Here is a 17,139-nt window from a genome sequence, read left to right on the forward strand (position 1 = left end):
ATGGACTAACTACTCCCATTGCTGTAGTGAGTGTCTACACTGAAGCACTGCAGTGAATTAAGTGTAGACATAGCCTTAGACTCAGGAATTTCTAGCTCATGGTCCCACGCTCAGATCACAACTCTCTCAGGTTTCTGCAGTAAAATTCTTTTAAAAAGAAATTATTTGTCCCGTTATATCCCTTTCTGGGAAACACATGAGAAATTCTATTTCCCGACAGCTCAGTGGTTCCAAGTCTCAGTGATGCAGTCCTACTGTCATGCTGCCAGAACAATTTGTCCTGAAATGTTCAATTTTCATTTTCATACAAGAACATTTTCCACTTTTGACATGTCCCAGTCCTGCAAACCACATGACTGAGGCTATGTCTACATTACCGTGGTAAGTCGACCTACGCTACGCAATTCCAGCTACGTGAATAAAATAGCTGGAGTCAACGTACCTTAGGTAGAGTTACCGCGGGGTCTACACTGCGGGGGGGTCGAAGGGAGAAATTCTCCCTTCGACTTACTTTACTCTTCTTGTCGGGGATAAAGTACAGGGGTCGACTGGAGAGCAATCTGCAATTTGGCAGGTCTTCACTAGACCCACTAAATCGATCACCAGTGGATCGATCTCAGACAGTCGATACCAGCTGTACTCTAGATGTAGCCTAAGAGTATGGCTACACGGCAATTTGGCATGTGCCTCCCAGCCTGTGGAGGCAGACTCAAGCTAGCTCTGCTCAAACCAGCACACTAAAAACAGGAGCATGGGTGTTGCAGCTTGGGCAGCAGCCTGGGCTCTTAAGCCCATCCAATCACTTGGATCTAAGCTCCAGTGAGTAGCTAGAGTCTTCACAGGAACCATAAGTTTGTCTACCCAGCCTGGAAGGCTTGCTCCCAGTTATCATGTAAACTAGTTGTTTTGAACCTTTTTTCATTTGTGGACCTCTAAAAAATTTCAAATGGAGCTCTAGACCCCTTTTGAAATCTTGACAGGTTTCAGAGTAACAGCTGTGTTAGTCTGTATTCGCAAAAAGAAAAGGAGTACTTGTGGCACCTTAGAGACTAACCAATTTATTTGAGCATAAGCTTTCGTGAGCTACAGCTCACTTCATCAGATGCATACTGTGGAAAGTGTGGAAGATCTTTTTATACACAAAAAGCATGAAAAAAAAAACTGGATTTGTGCTGGAAATGGCCCACCTTGATTATCATACACATTGTAAGGAGAGTGGTCACTTTAGATAAGCTATTACCAGCAGGAGAGTGGGTTTGTGTGTGGGGGGGGGGGGGCGGGGGAGGGGGGGGAGACACGACCACCTGGATTTGTGCTGGAAATGGCCCAACTTGATTATCATACACATTGTAAGGAGAGTGATCACTTTAGATAAGCTATTACCAGCAGGAGAGTGGGGTGGGGGGGAGGTATTTTTTCATGCTTTGTGTGTATAAAAAGATCATCTACACTTTCCACAGTATGCATCCGATGAAGTGAGCTGTAGCTCACGAAAGCTTATGCTCAAATAAATTGGTTAGTTTCTAAGGTGCCACAAGTACTCCTTTTCTTTTTGAAATCTTGGACAGTCTGCAGATCTCTAGGGCTCCACAGACCACACGTTGAAAACCACTGGTGTAGACATATCCTAAGAGCCCTAGCTGAAGACCACAACATTGATCTTTGAACAAGGGCAGGCTTCATCTACAGAAACAAGTCATGGCTGCACAGCTGGAGAAAAGAAACAAAACCCTAAGTTTATATTTCTGTTGGATACATACAACAGGCTTCACTATTTCAATCCATCCCAGAGGCAAAAGAAAACAAAATCTTGACATTAACTATCAGTTAACAGTGCATAAGTTCACAGATTGAAAAGACAAGTAATTTAGAAATAAACCAGAAAGTTGTGTCACAACTCAAGGTAGGTTTGGGTCTTCATTGCATTATTATAATGGACATAAACCCATTCATTCCTGAATTATACTTCGTCTGTGAGCTCTTTGGAACACGGATCATCTTGTTGTTCTGTGTTTGTACATGCCTTGCACAACTGGGCCCTGACTGGGGCCCCTAGGTGCTACCACAATAGAATTAATAAATAAAATAACAGTACAGACAAGGTAGGTGAGATAATATCGTTTATTGGACCAACTTCTGTTGGTAAGAGAGACAAGTTTTCAAGCCACAAAGAAATTACCTCACCCCCAGCCTTGTCTCTCTAATATCCTGGGACCAACACAGCTACAATAAGACTGCACAAAATAATAGTATAGGTTACAGAAACACTCTAGACATCTTTTTTCCAAAAAAGATGATACCTTCAATCGTGTGGGACATTTGCTCTTTTGAAATTCACAGCAGGAACCAACCACTGCAATTAAAAATCACCAGTATCATTATCACAAACTTGGAAAATCCTTTTTATAAGAGGGGGTTTGAAATGCTACAGCTTTAGAAACCAGTGTTTGGTTGTGGGAGTTGTTTTCAAACCTCATGAGCTTAACCATATTATCCCTATTAGATCTGGATTGGGCTTTTATAGCCATTCCCCTATTTCCCATAAATCACTGCTTTAGTAATAACAAAATACCCAAAGGCATGAACAAACATGGGTTACCAGAAGGGGCAGTGTTCTGCAGAACTTGCCTCGCCTATAAATACAGATGTTGGGGCCTCTACAACTTTCCTTCAAACAGTAATTCCTAGGAGCAACACTCCAGGGCCCAGGCTAATATAAGTCTTGCCATGTAAGTTTCCCCAAGAGCATTTACTCTATTTATTCTCTTTTAAAATGAACACAGACACAGGATTTTCCTAAGTCTTGAATTTAAAACCCCAAACTCTAAAAACAAACTTAAAAAAACCTCTCTTTTAAAGTTTAGGAACATTTCTCTCATTTTCTTCCTACTTCTAGCCTTAATCTAGGAGAAGGATTAAGGACTTGATATGGCTAAACTGAACAATTCTGGCAAGACCTGGAAAAAGAGAGAGTGTGTGTCTACCTAGCCTAAGGCTAGCAAAACTGAAGTCACTCACTTATTCAGAAGCCACGTTGACTGTCCTTCACCATCCTATAGGAGAGTGCTGTAGGAGTTGGCCAAAGTGCCCCAATCCTATAAACACAAACCTCTATAACCAAAACAGCACCTCCAATAATATCATGCACACAATGCTATCCTAGGATGCCACTTCAGTATTGACTGAGAAGCACAGCCCCTGAATTGCCAATCCCCTAAGCAACCCTAGGATTTTCCTTGGAGGTCTCCCTTCTAAGCAGTAAGAAAAACTGATTTTGCTTGACTCGTGAGATGGCACAAGCTCAGAGGCTAAAAAGTTATTTGCTGGATGTATCTTCCGACTCTCTAAGAATAGTTGGGAATCCCACTAGTCGGTGAGGAATTTAGATGAGCTCTGGGGAGGGAACATTCCTTTGGAGAAGTATATTGCCTTTTTTTTAAAGGTACCCTAGGAGAAAATAAAATAACCACACAAGAAATTAGAATATTGTATGAATAAATACCTCTTACTTGTGCATCTTCTTGGTCACTATATGGTGCCAAAATAACTCTACTTTTTATCGTGAGGGCCTCCATATTTTAGTCCACAAAGTTACGTTACTTTTTTGGTTTGCTAAAGCAGTGTGTACTTTGCCAGCAAATTAACCTTATATTAAACACTTCTGCTACTGTGACAATGCAGATTCTCAAGAGCAGCAGTCTCCAACTTCTGCAGAGTTACTTATTTCCTTTCTACTATACAATAGGTCTCGGTTTGTAACATGGATGTCCCAAAGTTCTAAGCAGTATAACTTTAAATGTCAGTGGTAAACAATATTTTTTATAAGAAGAAGATATATATACATACAGAGAACAGTGGAAGAAGATCATGTCCCCCAGGAATCCCTCCGTCAGGGCCAGGCTCAGCACCGGGATGTTGTTCTTCTGTGCCCAGTAATAGACCAATTCAGAGTTGTTTATTTCCTTGCCCAGCTGTGCGACCATCTTGGACGGGGTCCATTTCACACCCTCCATGTTCTGCTCCGCGACCATCTGGTCCAAGATGGGCATGAGCCAGTCTTCGAACTTGCAGTAGTTGTCATTGGGCACCAGCAGGTTCCTGATCCCGTTGATCCCACTCTGCCGAAGCTCCTTCCCCCGCAGGCTGAACTCCCCCACTTAGGTAGGTGCCAAGCATTTGATGAGATCCTCTTCCACGCCACCTGCTGTGGTCACCAGCACATCCACCATGTTGTGCTGCACCAAGTAGCAGATGGTCTCACGGATGCCCGAGCTGATGAGGTTGGAGGTGAAGACCAGGAAGATGGTGCAGCCCAAGGGCTGCCAGTGGCAGGGGTTCAGGTTGGCGCGGGTCTCCTCCTCCTCGCCCAGCGGCTCCAGCTTCACCACGATCACCCTGTTGATCTCCTGCATGGCCTGCCTGAAGCCGGTGGCCTGGAAGCCGGTGGTAAGGTAGGACTGAATCCGAGTGCGGTGATCCAGCCCTCGGTCGAAGTGGTAGCCCCGCACCTGCAGGCTCTCATGTTCTCTGTATGTATATATATATATATCTTCTTACTATATGTTCCGTTCTATGAATCTGATGAAGTGGGCTGTAGCCCATGAAAGCTTATGCTCAAATAAATTTATTAGTCTCTAAGGTGCCACAAGTACTCCTGTTCTTTTTGCGGATACAGACTAACATGGCTGCTATTCTGAAATATTTTTAGAATGTGTAGCTATACAAAAATCTTGCTAAACTCAGCACAATGTGGTAGAGAAGCTGAAAAGCATTGCCACCATTTCTGAATAACACTTACTCTACTGGCCACAAGGCCAGCTTGGAACAAGCCAAACGCTGCTCCAGAGGCAGTGGATCCTAACTTTCACTTAACTCCTATAACTCCAAAATATACAAATTCAGATCTCCTGTCTTGTTATTCTTCTTAACCCTCTAGTTAACTCACTAGAGCTCTCAGAAGCATTAGTCCTGCCATTGATTAAACGAGGATAGCTCATGAGATGTAGTCCCCAGCCAATATATAACCCAAAGATTACAAAACATCCACCTATATCTGGCCATTCTTGATACCAGAGGTATCTCCTGAGGCCACACAACAGAAACAAACCAGGCAGGGGATTGTAATAGTGTCTCAATACATAATATCACTGCAACCACTTTTCTAGTGACTCAGCAGTGGTACCATACTGGGGCTACTGCTTCTTGGACAAGTAAGACAGTTTACTATTAATACCAATTCTCCTTTCTGGTAATGTGTGGGGTTACTTTTACTCTAATCTGACAAAGATTCACCACACACCACACCAGTCAGAAAATTTGGTAGCTCACTGCCCCCTGATAAATGGGATGGGGCAATGGCAATAAATGAGGACTTTCAGTTGTGGAACGGATCATCTCAAGACTTGTAAAATGGCCTTCATGAAAAACTAAGGGCCTTGGGCTTGCTGGTGCCTTTGCCTACAGTCTGGCTTTCACATCATGAACCTGCAATGTGATTGTTTGGGCACAAAGGGAAAAAATATGAGGTAAAAAACTGAGAGTTGCTGTAGATGACATTGTGACTGCCCACAGAAGCCTTGAGCATGCCACAAATAGAGAAACACGTATCCAAGGCATTATATCCACTGTAGCTAAGCCAGACATTCTAACTTACCATTGCAGTGGAAAGGCAACAAGAAGACAAATTTCAATGTAGGTAATTACATTCTGCATGCTTAAATTCCCCATGCAGTTTCAACTGGATACTGTATTCTTTACCACCTTTCCTAACTTAGCATGCAGTTTTCAGCGTTTGACTCCTGAAAGGAGTACACTTCCGTGGCGGAACAAATTATCCCTGTATAGTTTGGATCTCACTTTGTAAAGCACTTATGTGGGGAAGGGAGGAAAGCACAATATGAAAGATTTATTTTTGCACAAGGCATTTGCATTATATAGCACCACCACCATAACAAAATCACCACATGCCAGTCTGTGTTTCCAGACAGCAATCTGACTTTGCAGAAAACATCACTGTCTATAGGAGGGGGGTTTTTTTGCCAGAAAGATTAGGAAAAGGGCTCAGATGCTGAACAAAGTCTACTGGAAGCAACACATGGAGAGAAGAGAAAAAGTTGTCCTGTTTTCCTGGTTAAAACTTCCAGTGAAACTCTCTTAAGCCCTGTCTGGTTTTTTATTCAAAAGTATGTCCATATGAACTTTTCAAATGGCAATTTCTGTTTTAGTGTTCTCTTCCTCTTTTTCTTTGGAAAAAAGGATGAGTAGTACCTAACTCCCTTTACTTGACATCTGGAATGAAAACACTGGAATATACACATACTATTTTCCTATATACAGTCTCCTAGATAAGGCTAGGACTTTTAAGAGGAGCCCTTACTATCGCCCAAGGGTTGCTAAAAAAATGATAAAAGAAATGGTAAAACAAATAGGAACCAAAAAAAAAATAGTTTATTTGTTCTGATAATCCCTAATCCATGATATAATTTCTAAATTTAAAGGGAAAAAATAGAATAAAATATTGTTCAGTGCTTTTAGCACAATGGGGTCCTGGCCTTGAGGTACTTCCGCAACACAAATAATAAATAATAATAAACGCACAACCCTGATAGATGATCGGGAGAAGAGATCTGTAACAAAAATCCTGCTGCCATTTCCTCCTCCATACTAAGCAGTCGGAGGACTTTGGTTGAAGTGGAACATTTGATGCTGTTCCAAGAAGACAACCCTCATAGGGGCTCCTCAGGCTAAATGCTTCTCGCACCAGGGGCTCAAGTAGATTTTAGGGACCAAATCAGGGCTCAATGCACAGAGATTCATTAAAATCCATGGTTTCTTGATCTACTGTACATCTATCCACCAGCCATTTCCTACCATCCCCCTGCTCCAAGAAGGGGAGCACACCAGCTGCACAAGATATTCCAACCCTGAGGCTGCAGTAGTAGCCACAAAGCAGCTCCACACCTTGCCGCTCATTCCGCAAGCAGGCTCCCCTGACTCTCCCTACTTAGGCTGGGGGGCAGGATCTGGGACACAAAGCATACAGTATGTCATCCCAAAGCTCTTTGCTAATTTAGACCTCACTCCTGCAATCAGATCTATATGGATACCACTGTCCTCAATGAAAGAGCTCCACAAGGGCACAAGGACCTAGAGGCCTTAAACTGACATACCAAGTTATACACAGGGACCGGGTCAGTCACTACTAAAGTGAAGCCACCTGTAGGATGAAATGCAGTAACTAATGCAGAATGATAGTACAAAACTGCTTTAAAACACACACTGAAAGTGAGGAAAATATTGAACTAAAATTGCAAGGGGAATTTAAGCAAGCAAAATAATTATCTGTGTTGGAGGAAATCTTTCATCAAACTATCATATTAACCGATGCAAAAAACAAAAATAATTATACCTAGCTCTGATATAGTGTTTTTCATCCATAGAACTCAAGGCTGTTTACAAAGGAGGTCAATATCATTATCCTCATTTTACAGATGAAGGAAATGAGAAGGTACGGGGTGAATCAACTTGCCTACAGTCACCAATCCCAATCAGATTCAGTGTTTGACCCACCAGGCCTCACGCCCTCCCCAAACACTCTTATCTACTGTTACATATATTTTTATTTTACACTGAGATGGAAATTTCTCTCTGTGTCTGTAAACCCGAAACAGAAAAAAATTCATTACAAATGAAGGCCCTGATCCAGCAATCACAGCTGCTAACGTGGACCCATATGCCCATGAAGAGCCCCTCTGCAGTCAATGGGACTCCACACAGGGGCAGGAGTCCTTGCAAATAAAATGTGGATTAATGTGCTGCTTGCATATCTCACTTTAACCTTTAGTCACCACAACAAATAAAATATAAACTTCTACAGCCTTTCAAATCTCAGCTCTAAAATACTGATTTTTTTTCCACCAATTAATCTAGCTCATTGAAAGTAACATATGTTCATACAATAAGAATTAAGGGGGAACGACTGGGAATAAAATTTACATTATACACCTCATTTGGGGAGGTAACAGCTCCTCGTTTATTTTTCCTGAACTCAAAGTTTAACATTGTATTAACATAATAAAATGAAAATAGAATACTTTGCACGCATTCTGGCTGCTCCTTTGCATAACAATAAAGGAATACAATTCTGTGGACTAGAGTAAAGTTGAGACACAGAAAACTGAATACATCCCCTGCCCCTAACAATTTTATGCAGTGAAAATCAGGCCTGCCATAGGTCTCATTCATCTACAGGGAGAATCCTTCAGTCTTCATTAATCTGAAAGCATTTTTACAAAGTAGCGCTCACTCGCTGGCTGTAGGATTTTTCCTAGTTTGTTTCAATTTAACATTTAAAATCTCCTGCCTTCTCTGGAGGTTGGAGGAATTACTACCTCACACTCAAATTCTCCCATCAAAACTAGCTCTGATGTTTTCAGACCTACTGACTTTTCACTCACATTGCGCTTAATTTTTTAAGCAGGTGTCCATCTTACAACTAATTGTTTCAATAAGATTTTACAATTTATAAATATTACTGTAAATCTCACTTCTTCCAATCATCCCATGAGGGAAAACAATGATGTGAACTTGACAAGTTGACTCATGTTGTGATCGGTTTTTTAATTGTTTTTTTCCAACGTGTCTGTTCCTTCAACAAAGGATTGTTATTTTATTTTTTTCACTATTTCAATGATGCTATTTTGGAGGAGTAGAAAAACGATGAAAGTACCCTCCTATTCACAATATGCCAGCTTGACCAGCCATGATGAATGCAGATCTCCTATTTGGGTCATTAATTGGAAAGCAGTTCTAAATCTCATGACTGATTTTTCCCCTGTTTTTTCAATCAGATTGCAGTTATGTTACATTTTACTCATTATTTTAAATCTCCCTCTTCAAAATCACCCAAACTGGGACTGAGCCCTCTGAAAAACAATAATGCTAATATGACAAATCCTCATTCATTTTGCAATTCATATTAAAGGACAGTTTGTAAGAGTGTGTTTTCATCCAGTAAAAAGAAGGAATTTATTTGGTCTTGTGTCAATGACTTTTAAAATCTCCCTTCACTCAAAACTACCACAGCTTGATCAACTCTGATATATTCAGACCAACCAACTTCTCATAGGTATGAAAATTACTACAAGAACCCGGTCCTTCCAACACTTAAATGCAGATAATGTCACTCATGGGAGTAATCCTAGCCAGAACTGGTGTCTCTGTTTGCAGGTTTCCGCCCTAAAAGAGTTGTTAAGGCTTTGTTTGGGGGTTGGGGGGCGGGGGAAGGTGTTCAATAAGACCTGTCCACTTTTCAGCTTCCACAAGATTTTCAGTGCATAAATGGTGATCTCAGAGGGATTTTTTGGGTTAAGTCTCCTCACTTCACATTGCCTTACCTTGGGACAGCCCCCGTGTAACAATCAAAAATGCAAGTTTACCAAGACCTTGCTCAGCTGGGGATTCATTTTTAAAAATCTAACTTTTTTTTTTACCCCTCAATAAACCCTAAAAAAAATTTTTTTTAATCACTCCTTTTCTTTCCTGGGGTCAGCAACTCCCCCACCTCACCCTACCCGGTGTAAAAACCAAAGATACCCCCCACACACACCGCCCAACCCCACCCCCTGAAGAAACCCCTGACCTGGGGGTTGGGGGGGGGGAGCCAATTGTGTGGGAGGCATCTGCCAGCTCTGCCCGGCCTGGGGCGGTGTCTCTCTCTCCCTGGGTGTCTCGCCCAGGGGGGGCAGCTCAGCAGCCCCCCGGGCTCAGGCTGAGGCTGGCTGTAAACAGCCCCTGAGCTGCTGCTGCTGCAGGCCCCTCCGCAGACACAGGGCCCTCTCCAGCCGGCGCTTCTCAGCCTCCAGCCCGGCCAGCTGCCTCGGCCCGAGCCCCCGGGGGGCGGCTGGGCCTCGGGGGGGCCCCGATCCCCTCCCCGGGGCTCTCCCAGGCCGGGCCCCCCCACCCGGGGCCCCCACAGGAGGGGAACAGGGAAGTCCTGACTTACCTGTCATTACTTTCTACGCCATCTTGGATCCACTTGTCAACGTCCCCACAAAGCATTGTGGGAAAAAACCTCCCCCCACCCCCTCTCTCCTTCCCCCCAGCCCAGGAGCAGAGCAGAGAAACTTAGAGGGGAGGCAGGCGAGGGGTGGGGTGCTGCTGGTGGTGGTACAAACAAAGTGGGGAGCCCCATCCCAAAGGGAAGCGGGGGAGGAGCGGAGTGAGGGCAGGGAGCCGCCTGGCATGCTCCTGTCTCTGGGGCACTGGGGCAAGGTGGGCTGCCCCTTGCAGGGTTTTCCAAAAGGAGTGAAATCGCCGGCTTTCCGTGCACCCCGCAAGCAGCTTCTGGAGCAGAGCGTGACTGCGTTGAATCGTGTGGTTTCTGCTTGCTTTTTTCTCTCCCCCTGGCCCCCCGGGAACTTTCCTTCTGGGGAATGTGTCACTGGCATGCAACAAATTGCCTAGGTCAGGACAACAGGTCTTAGAGGAGCAAATGAATTCATTATCTGTTTTCCTTGCAAAATAAGTATATGCCATATTTCTAAATGAGATTTATTTATATATATATATATATATATTAATGTGTCATTGGATTTGCACACATAACTACATGTCACTGCATTTTCTGGGGTACGGTTTATTGGAAGTAGGTGTTTTCTCTTGCAACTTTTTATGTTTCAAAAAACATGTTCCCGTTCAGAAATGCATTATTGGATATTTATGCATGCCACAAAATGTCTTGTATGCCAGCCTCTGGGGCAAAGTGCACCAGTGCGTTTAAATGTGCTTTTGCCTTGCACTTTATTATTATAATTTTTGCAATAATTTGCTTTCCCCACGTGGGATTGTATTAGTGGCTGTGTACATATACCAAATAATACATGGACAAAAACAGTATAACGTTTCTCAGGAAAGTATGTTGTTGTATTTAACAATATTTTTTCCCTTATAATTTTGCTAAAGAACTTTCCCTTTTGGAAACTAATTTCTGGCTCTGCGTGAATCTCAGAAACTATTTTGTATAACAGGTTTATTTTTGCAAAGAAATCTTTCCTGTTAGCAGTGTATTATTGGCTCTGTCTTCAAAATGTTTAGCAGTCATATTAGTTCAAGTATTTTTCTTCACAACTACCATGTTTTGCAAAATAACTTTAGACATATTATTGACTCGGCTTGTATGCATGTCACAAAATGCCTTGCTTGTTATGCTTTGGGGCAAATAACATACAAATACAGTACAAGACTGGAAAAATTATGATCTGACTTCAGCCTTTTAAGGTAGGTCACTTATGAAGTACGATTGCAATTGTTTTTTAAAACTTTCCCCTCTACTTTTTTAATTAAGAAAAATATAGGATTCAAATTGGTTTAGCACTGAATTGTTCTAAATGCATTTATATTTAAGTTTACACTGAAGATCATCTGAATTCCTTGAGGACTAACCACTAACACATTGAGCCTTTGCCACTGCAAGCACAGAGACTTGTGCCCAGGAATGAGTTTCAATACTCCTATAACACATTCTTGATTATTGCAAAGAAGACCCTTTGCAGAAGTATAAATACATAAGGAAATAAATTGCAATGTGAAAACTTTTGCTGCCCGGATGTTAAATCAATGCACTTCTCTTCCTTATTCAACTTTAAAGACATGTTTGCCAGCATGATTAACTGTTTCAGTGCCATGGTGGAGGCCCTGTCAGGGGCTGCTGAGGAGCAGTGTGGTATTTCCACTATGAGGGAGGGAGGACGCCATTTCAAATGACAAAAATATTCTTGTGCAGCCTGCTCTGGGCCATCCCTGCTGGCTGGGGAGGGGCTGCCTGCCTGCATGCCACAGGCACCCATCCCCCAAAGTAAACATGCTGCAAATGGGAATCAGTCACAAAAAACTTCCACCAGCCCAAACGACCTTTCCTTTCTGTCATAAAATGGTGCACTGTGACTTTAAATGTCTTTAACTGCGTCTGTGGAAACCCTTGCAGCCACACTGAGCGAGGCCCCCTGAAGGACTTGTCCTCCTAGGTAACTTAGATTTGGAGGATATTAACAAGACCCCTGTGTGGGACAAATCAACTGTCAGTTTATAGCCATATATCTTTTAAAAACACCAGACTCACAGGAAATAGTTAAAGGATATAATAGTTAAAGAATGTTTCACATCTAATTAACTTTTTACTATTGTTTTCTGTTCTATCCTTTGCATTTCATTCAGCCAGGACATTTGAAATAGACTAGTCAGTGTCACCTTTTGTTCCTTGTCAATTTCACTTTCGACTTTTCATACACTTTCACAATGTTGCAATGTTTGTGTTGAAAACTGCTGAGGAGTTTTGCCTTTTTTTTTTTTTTAATCAACTGGAATTTAGAAAGGAAGGGATTTAGAAAAATAACATGTCCACTGGAACTGGGGGGGGAAATGAAAACTTCTCTATTTGGCTTAGGTTTTACAAAAGCTTCTCTTTGCCAGTATTTGATCTTACTGTGTCCCTTTACACACTGTACAATGCTAAGAATTATTTTCTGTAGATAGTGATTAAACAAAGAGAAAAGGATGTGACACAATATGTCAGGGTGTGAGTGCATTTTGCTATTCAGTCTATATTATATTATTTCACATTTACCAGGAGCTTTTCAAACTACAGCCCAGAAATGCAGTGACCTCTGGGAAATGATAGCAGCCAACAGCACACAACACTATCCAAAGATGAGGGTGGGGAAATTCTGGCCATGGTATTGACAGAAGCCTCCACTATTATGAGAAATGCCATGTGTAACATATAATACTGACAGGTTTCAGAGTAGCAGCCGTGTTAGTCTGTATTAGCAAAAAGAAAAGGAGTACTTGTTAGTCTCTAAGGTGCCACAAGTACTCCTTTTCTTTTTGCGAATACAATACAGAGAATCTACACACACATTTCATCTGAAGATCTTGCTGCTTAAATTAAACCCCTCAACATCCATGTGAAGTAGCAAGAATTGTTGCATTTTGCAGAGTGGTTAATTGTGACACAGGAAGGTAAATGGATGTGCCCAAGGCTACAAATGGAATCAACAGCAGAGAGATGGGATTCGCTTCTAAATCCCAGTTTTTTGCTCCTCTGTTCAAAACATTACTCTATAGATTCTGATCCTGCAAAATGTGAATGGTCAGGGATTTTTCCATATAATTCCCCTCTCCAACCTCCTTCACAATCCATATTTATTTGAGGGGAAGGTACAAACTGTAAAATTGGGCCAGAACAAAACCCTGGATCCAGACACCCTCAAAGTTTGGAACTATATTTAACTGATGAAAATGAACACCCTTAACTGCCATAATGCAAAAATAGGAAGGGCTTCCAAAGGGCAGATATCTATTTCCTCCTCCTCTATGGGCCTTATGTGACAGCCACCATTTTGTCTGATACATTAGCTATTGAACCCAGCACCTCTAGAACTAAACATCTTGAGTAGCTACAGCTTGAGCGAAAGAGACAGACTTGCTGCCTTTGTGGATTGGGCACAGAAAGAGATATGTAACACACTGACCAGTGGATTGCATCTTCACAACCCCTTACCCAAAGTTTAAATTTTCCACTGCAGATTTTGGAATAACTGAATGAATGTCAACATTGAATCTGGCTAAATGTGATCCAGGAAGGGGGCATGGATTGCTATATTTTCTGTCTGCTTTCCAGGTGTGGAGCTGGGCAGGGGCATCATGTCCTAAGCAGAGAGGATAGAAAAGATGGAATTTCTCTGGCCTCGTCTCTGATCTTCTCACGCACATTGATCCCTGTTTTTTTCACCTTTCCTTTTGGCCTAACCCCTTTTGTCCTCTCGCTGTCCAATTATAACCCCTTTTCTTTCTACCTTCAAAATTGTAATGCTTTTATAATTCTCTTGCACTACCTTTCTCTCTCTTTTTGCTGAGCTAGCTTGGTTGGAGGCTGGACTTCACCTCCACAAGTGACAGGTGGTGGCCAGTCCTGAGTCAGCAGGTCAGGAAAACAGCAACATTGCAAATGACAGCATTAACAAATGAGCGTAGGACCAAGCCGGTGGACTTTGGCACTTTACACTGGAATTAGGTGCTCGTGCCTGGCTTGTATCAGACTGGTTCATATATGCCGTCTCACGACCATTCAACCTACATTTGACTGATCTTTAAAAGATTTTAAATTCTGTAGAGGAAATAGAATCTAATGATTCAAGCATGGGACTAGGAGGCAGGATTCCTGGGTTCTGCTGCCAACTTGCTATCTAAATTTGGTCAAATTATTTGTTTTACCTGTCTGTAAAATTCCATATAATATTTACCTATTTGGCAACAGCATTGTGAAACTTGTTTACAAAGCCCTAGGAAAAAAGTCACTTCTGTAAGTGCAAAGTATTGTATGCCATGAAGTTAAATCTTACCTTGGCTAAAGATAAGGAACCTTTATATTGGCCTGTTTGTAAAATGGGAGACAGTAGCTATTAAATAAATTAATTACGGTAGTTAATCTCTCTCTTTATACAGCCCCCATCACTGTAATGTCTTAGTACCCCACAATCTTTCAATGTATTTATCCTCACCACCCCTTATCCCCATTTTAGAGATGGAGAACTGAGGTACACAGAGGCTAAGTGACTTGCCCAATGTCACAAAGGAAATCTGTGGTGGAGCAGGATATTGAACGTGGGTTTCCCACGTTGTGGGCTGGTGTCCCAACCCCTGGACCATCCTTCCTTTAAAATGGGGAATGTATTAATGCAAACTCATTAATAATAGTGTTAATTATTGCATGAAGTTTTTAACCAAGCTTTGCTTTAGTCAGGGATGAATCCCACCAATATTATCTACAACAATACTTTTTCTCAGGCTCCCTCCCATTTCTGGGTACCTGTTACATCAGCAAGTGTAAAAATCTGTATTTTTAACTCATCTCTCATCCACTTGATTTTGAATAGTGACTAGAACCTAATCTCCTTGGCATTTGTATTTCTAGAGAATAACTGCAATATTCAGGGCAAGTAAAGTTGCTACTGATAAACTGCTCTGAAAAATTCTATACACCAGATTCTGCAGAGAATTTGCCACTGACTTAAACAGAAGCCAAACTCCTATAACAATGCAAAAGTGAAACAGGAGGAGGACTGTCAAACTGCATTTCATGGCTTTCATGCTGGCTGAAAACAACTTCCAGACATTAAAATCAAGGTTATCCTTGTTCAGCATGGACATTATTAGTGATAGTAGCATCACAGTAAGGCCTAGAAGCCAGCACCCCATTGTGTTAGACACTATACAAACACAGTCAAAAGATAGTCCCAACCTAAATGAGCATACAATCTAAGTTAAAGACCCCATGCCAGTTTCTGTAAGAGTAAAAGTTTGCCCCAAGATCCTTTGTTAAAATCTCCCCTTCCTACTGGTGACTCTGTGGATCTCAGCACAATAACACCATATGTGTGCGAGACACTGAAATCTGCTTCACTCAGACCTCCCTACCCCCAACCTCCCTGGCTGTAGTAACTGAGTAAGACGACGTGGGTAGTTGGCTTCCAGGAAAATGTTGCCAGGCCACTCTATAGTTCCATTATTGGTGGATATTCCCACTCACTGCCATGCAATGTGTTTTCCATTGTTTGTATCACCACAGAACCTTTCTCTCTCTGCGTCACACATCTATACACAATTCTGTACAGTGGTTGGTACAGAACTTCAGGATCCACAGCACTGTTTAAATACAAAAAAAAGCAAAATGTTAATAATTCATCCATTCCATGCCACTAAAAAGTTTGGTTTTCAAACAGCAATTAAATAGAATTTTAACTTAAACAGTAACAAAAAAACAAGTAACAAGACGATAAAACCAGCAGAGTCATGAACATCTTTTAATAAAATGAAAATGTTTAATTCAAACAGATTACATTTGATTAGCAACCTAAAAATAAATCTCAGTGGTTTTCCAGTACGCTTTTCTTTATTAGTGACTTAAATTATGACAGGTGCCAACCTAAAGATAAGATCTTTTTAGAATGCATTTAAGTTAACTTAAGAGTCCTTCATATTAGCATTCTACCTCTACCTGTAAACATCTAGTAACAGAAAACAATTAAAAGTCTAAATTTAAAAATAATCACAAATTCCTGTATGGTATTGTTTGTACACGAAGGTGCAGATTTTTGCTAATAGCAAGTCACTTTCACTACTGGTCTGATCATCTCAAGCATGTGGCCAGCTGTATAAATTGAGCCAACAGCTTCCTGAGATAGGCCAGGATTTCCTGGCCACCCTGAGACTGTTTCAGAAGGTGTATTACCTACATGGACATTCAAATCAATAAACATCCTCAGCTTAGTCAACTCCAGCCTCCTCACTGAGAAAGATCCAGTGGGGCTTGTCAGTGCAGTGGGTACAACTGAACCAGCCCCAGCTTGAGTCCTGCCCAGAACTTGCACACACATTATAGACAATCCTCCTCCGTGGTTCCAGCTGCTAAACTGCATTAAAAGAAGCTCTAAAACTACATTAGTATTTTCTTAATGTTACTTCTTCCCTATAAGCAACTGCTTTACTTTCTGCAGAGATGTTACATGGCTGAGGGGGGAACAGAGTTGGTCTATTCAATCACGTGATTGGAGGGAGTTGTTCCCAAGACAGTCTCTGGTAGATAAACTATGTTTAGTTCAGCTCCGGACAGAATATGCAAGGAAGAGGTTTAATGATTCATCGCTTCATACGGAGACCACAGCTGCCTACGTGCATCAGCAAAACAGACCTCATGACTTCCAGCTCCTGAAAGATAAGCCTCTAACAGGGAACTTATAGGAGCAACTCCACTGTGGTCAGGCACAGAAACTGGCTCTTGAGCAGGTCTGATATATTCCATTCAGCACTGAGTAGCTGCCTGGGGGAGGAGCAGCAGGCCCAGCACCTCAGATGGCATTTTGTGAATTCTTTCCCTGCTGAGAAATGGGGTGGGGGAAATCAGGCATCTCTCTTCCCTTCTCTCCATCAGTGGAACCTCCAAGCTGATTGTCTCTCCTGCAAGTTGGAGAGGCCTGGGCTGCCCTATGTCCTTTAGAATCTCTCTCACTACTCTGTCTGTATCCCAGCAGTGAACCTTTCAATGTTCCCTATCCACCTCTCAGTGTCAGCCTGTGTTCCTCC

General features: G+C 42.0%; 1 protein-coding gene and 1 pseudogene across 3 annotated transcripts in view; both read right to left on the bottom strand.

The window, feature by feature from the left end:
- HELZ (helicase with zinc finger) overlaps window positions 1–10,052 on the bottom strand; it is a 150,688-nt gene extending 140,636 nt beyond the window's left edge. For 2 of the 3 annotated variants that reach the window (XM_074970577.1, XM_074970575.1), the window contains exon 1: window positions 10,004–10,052. Coding sequence is in view for 1 of the 3 variants with exons in the window: in XM_074970578.1 (XP_074826679.1) it covers window positions 10,004–10,010 (7 nt within the window). In the remaining 2 variants the exon portion in view is untranslated. The remainder of the gene's footprint in view (window positions 1–10,003) is intronic. The other variant, XM_074970578.1, reaches the window with a different exon arrangement.
- LOC141998286 (deoxyhypusine synthase pseudogene) lies at window positions 3,345–4,997 on the bottom strand (annotated as a pseudogene).
- Window positions 10,053–17,139: the final 7,087 nt, after the last annotated feature.

Source organism: Natator depressus, chromosome 14 (genome assembly GCF_965152275.1).
Source record: "Natator depressus isolate rNatDep1 chromosome 14, rNatDep2.hap1, whole genome shotgun sequence".
NCBI classification, from domain to species: domain Eukaryota; kingdom Metazoa; phylum Chordata; order Testudines; family Cheloniidae; genus Natator; species Natator depressus.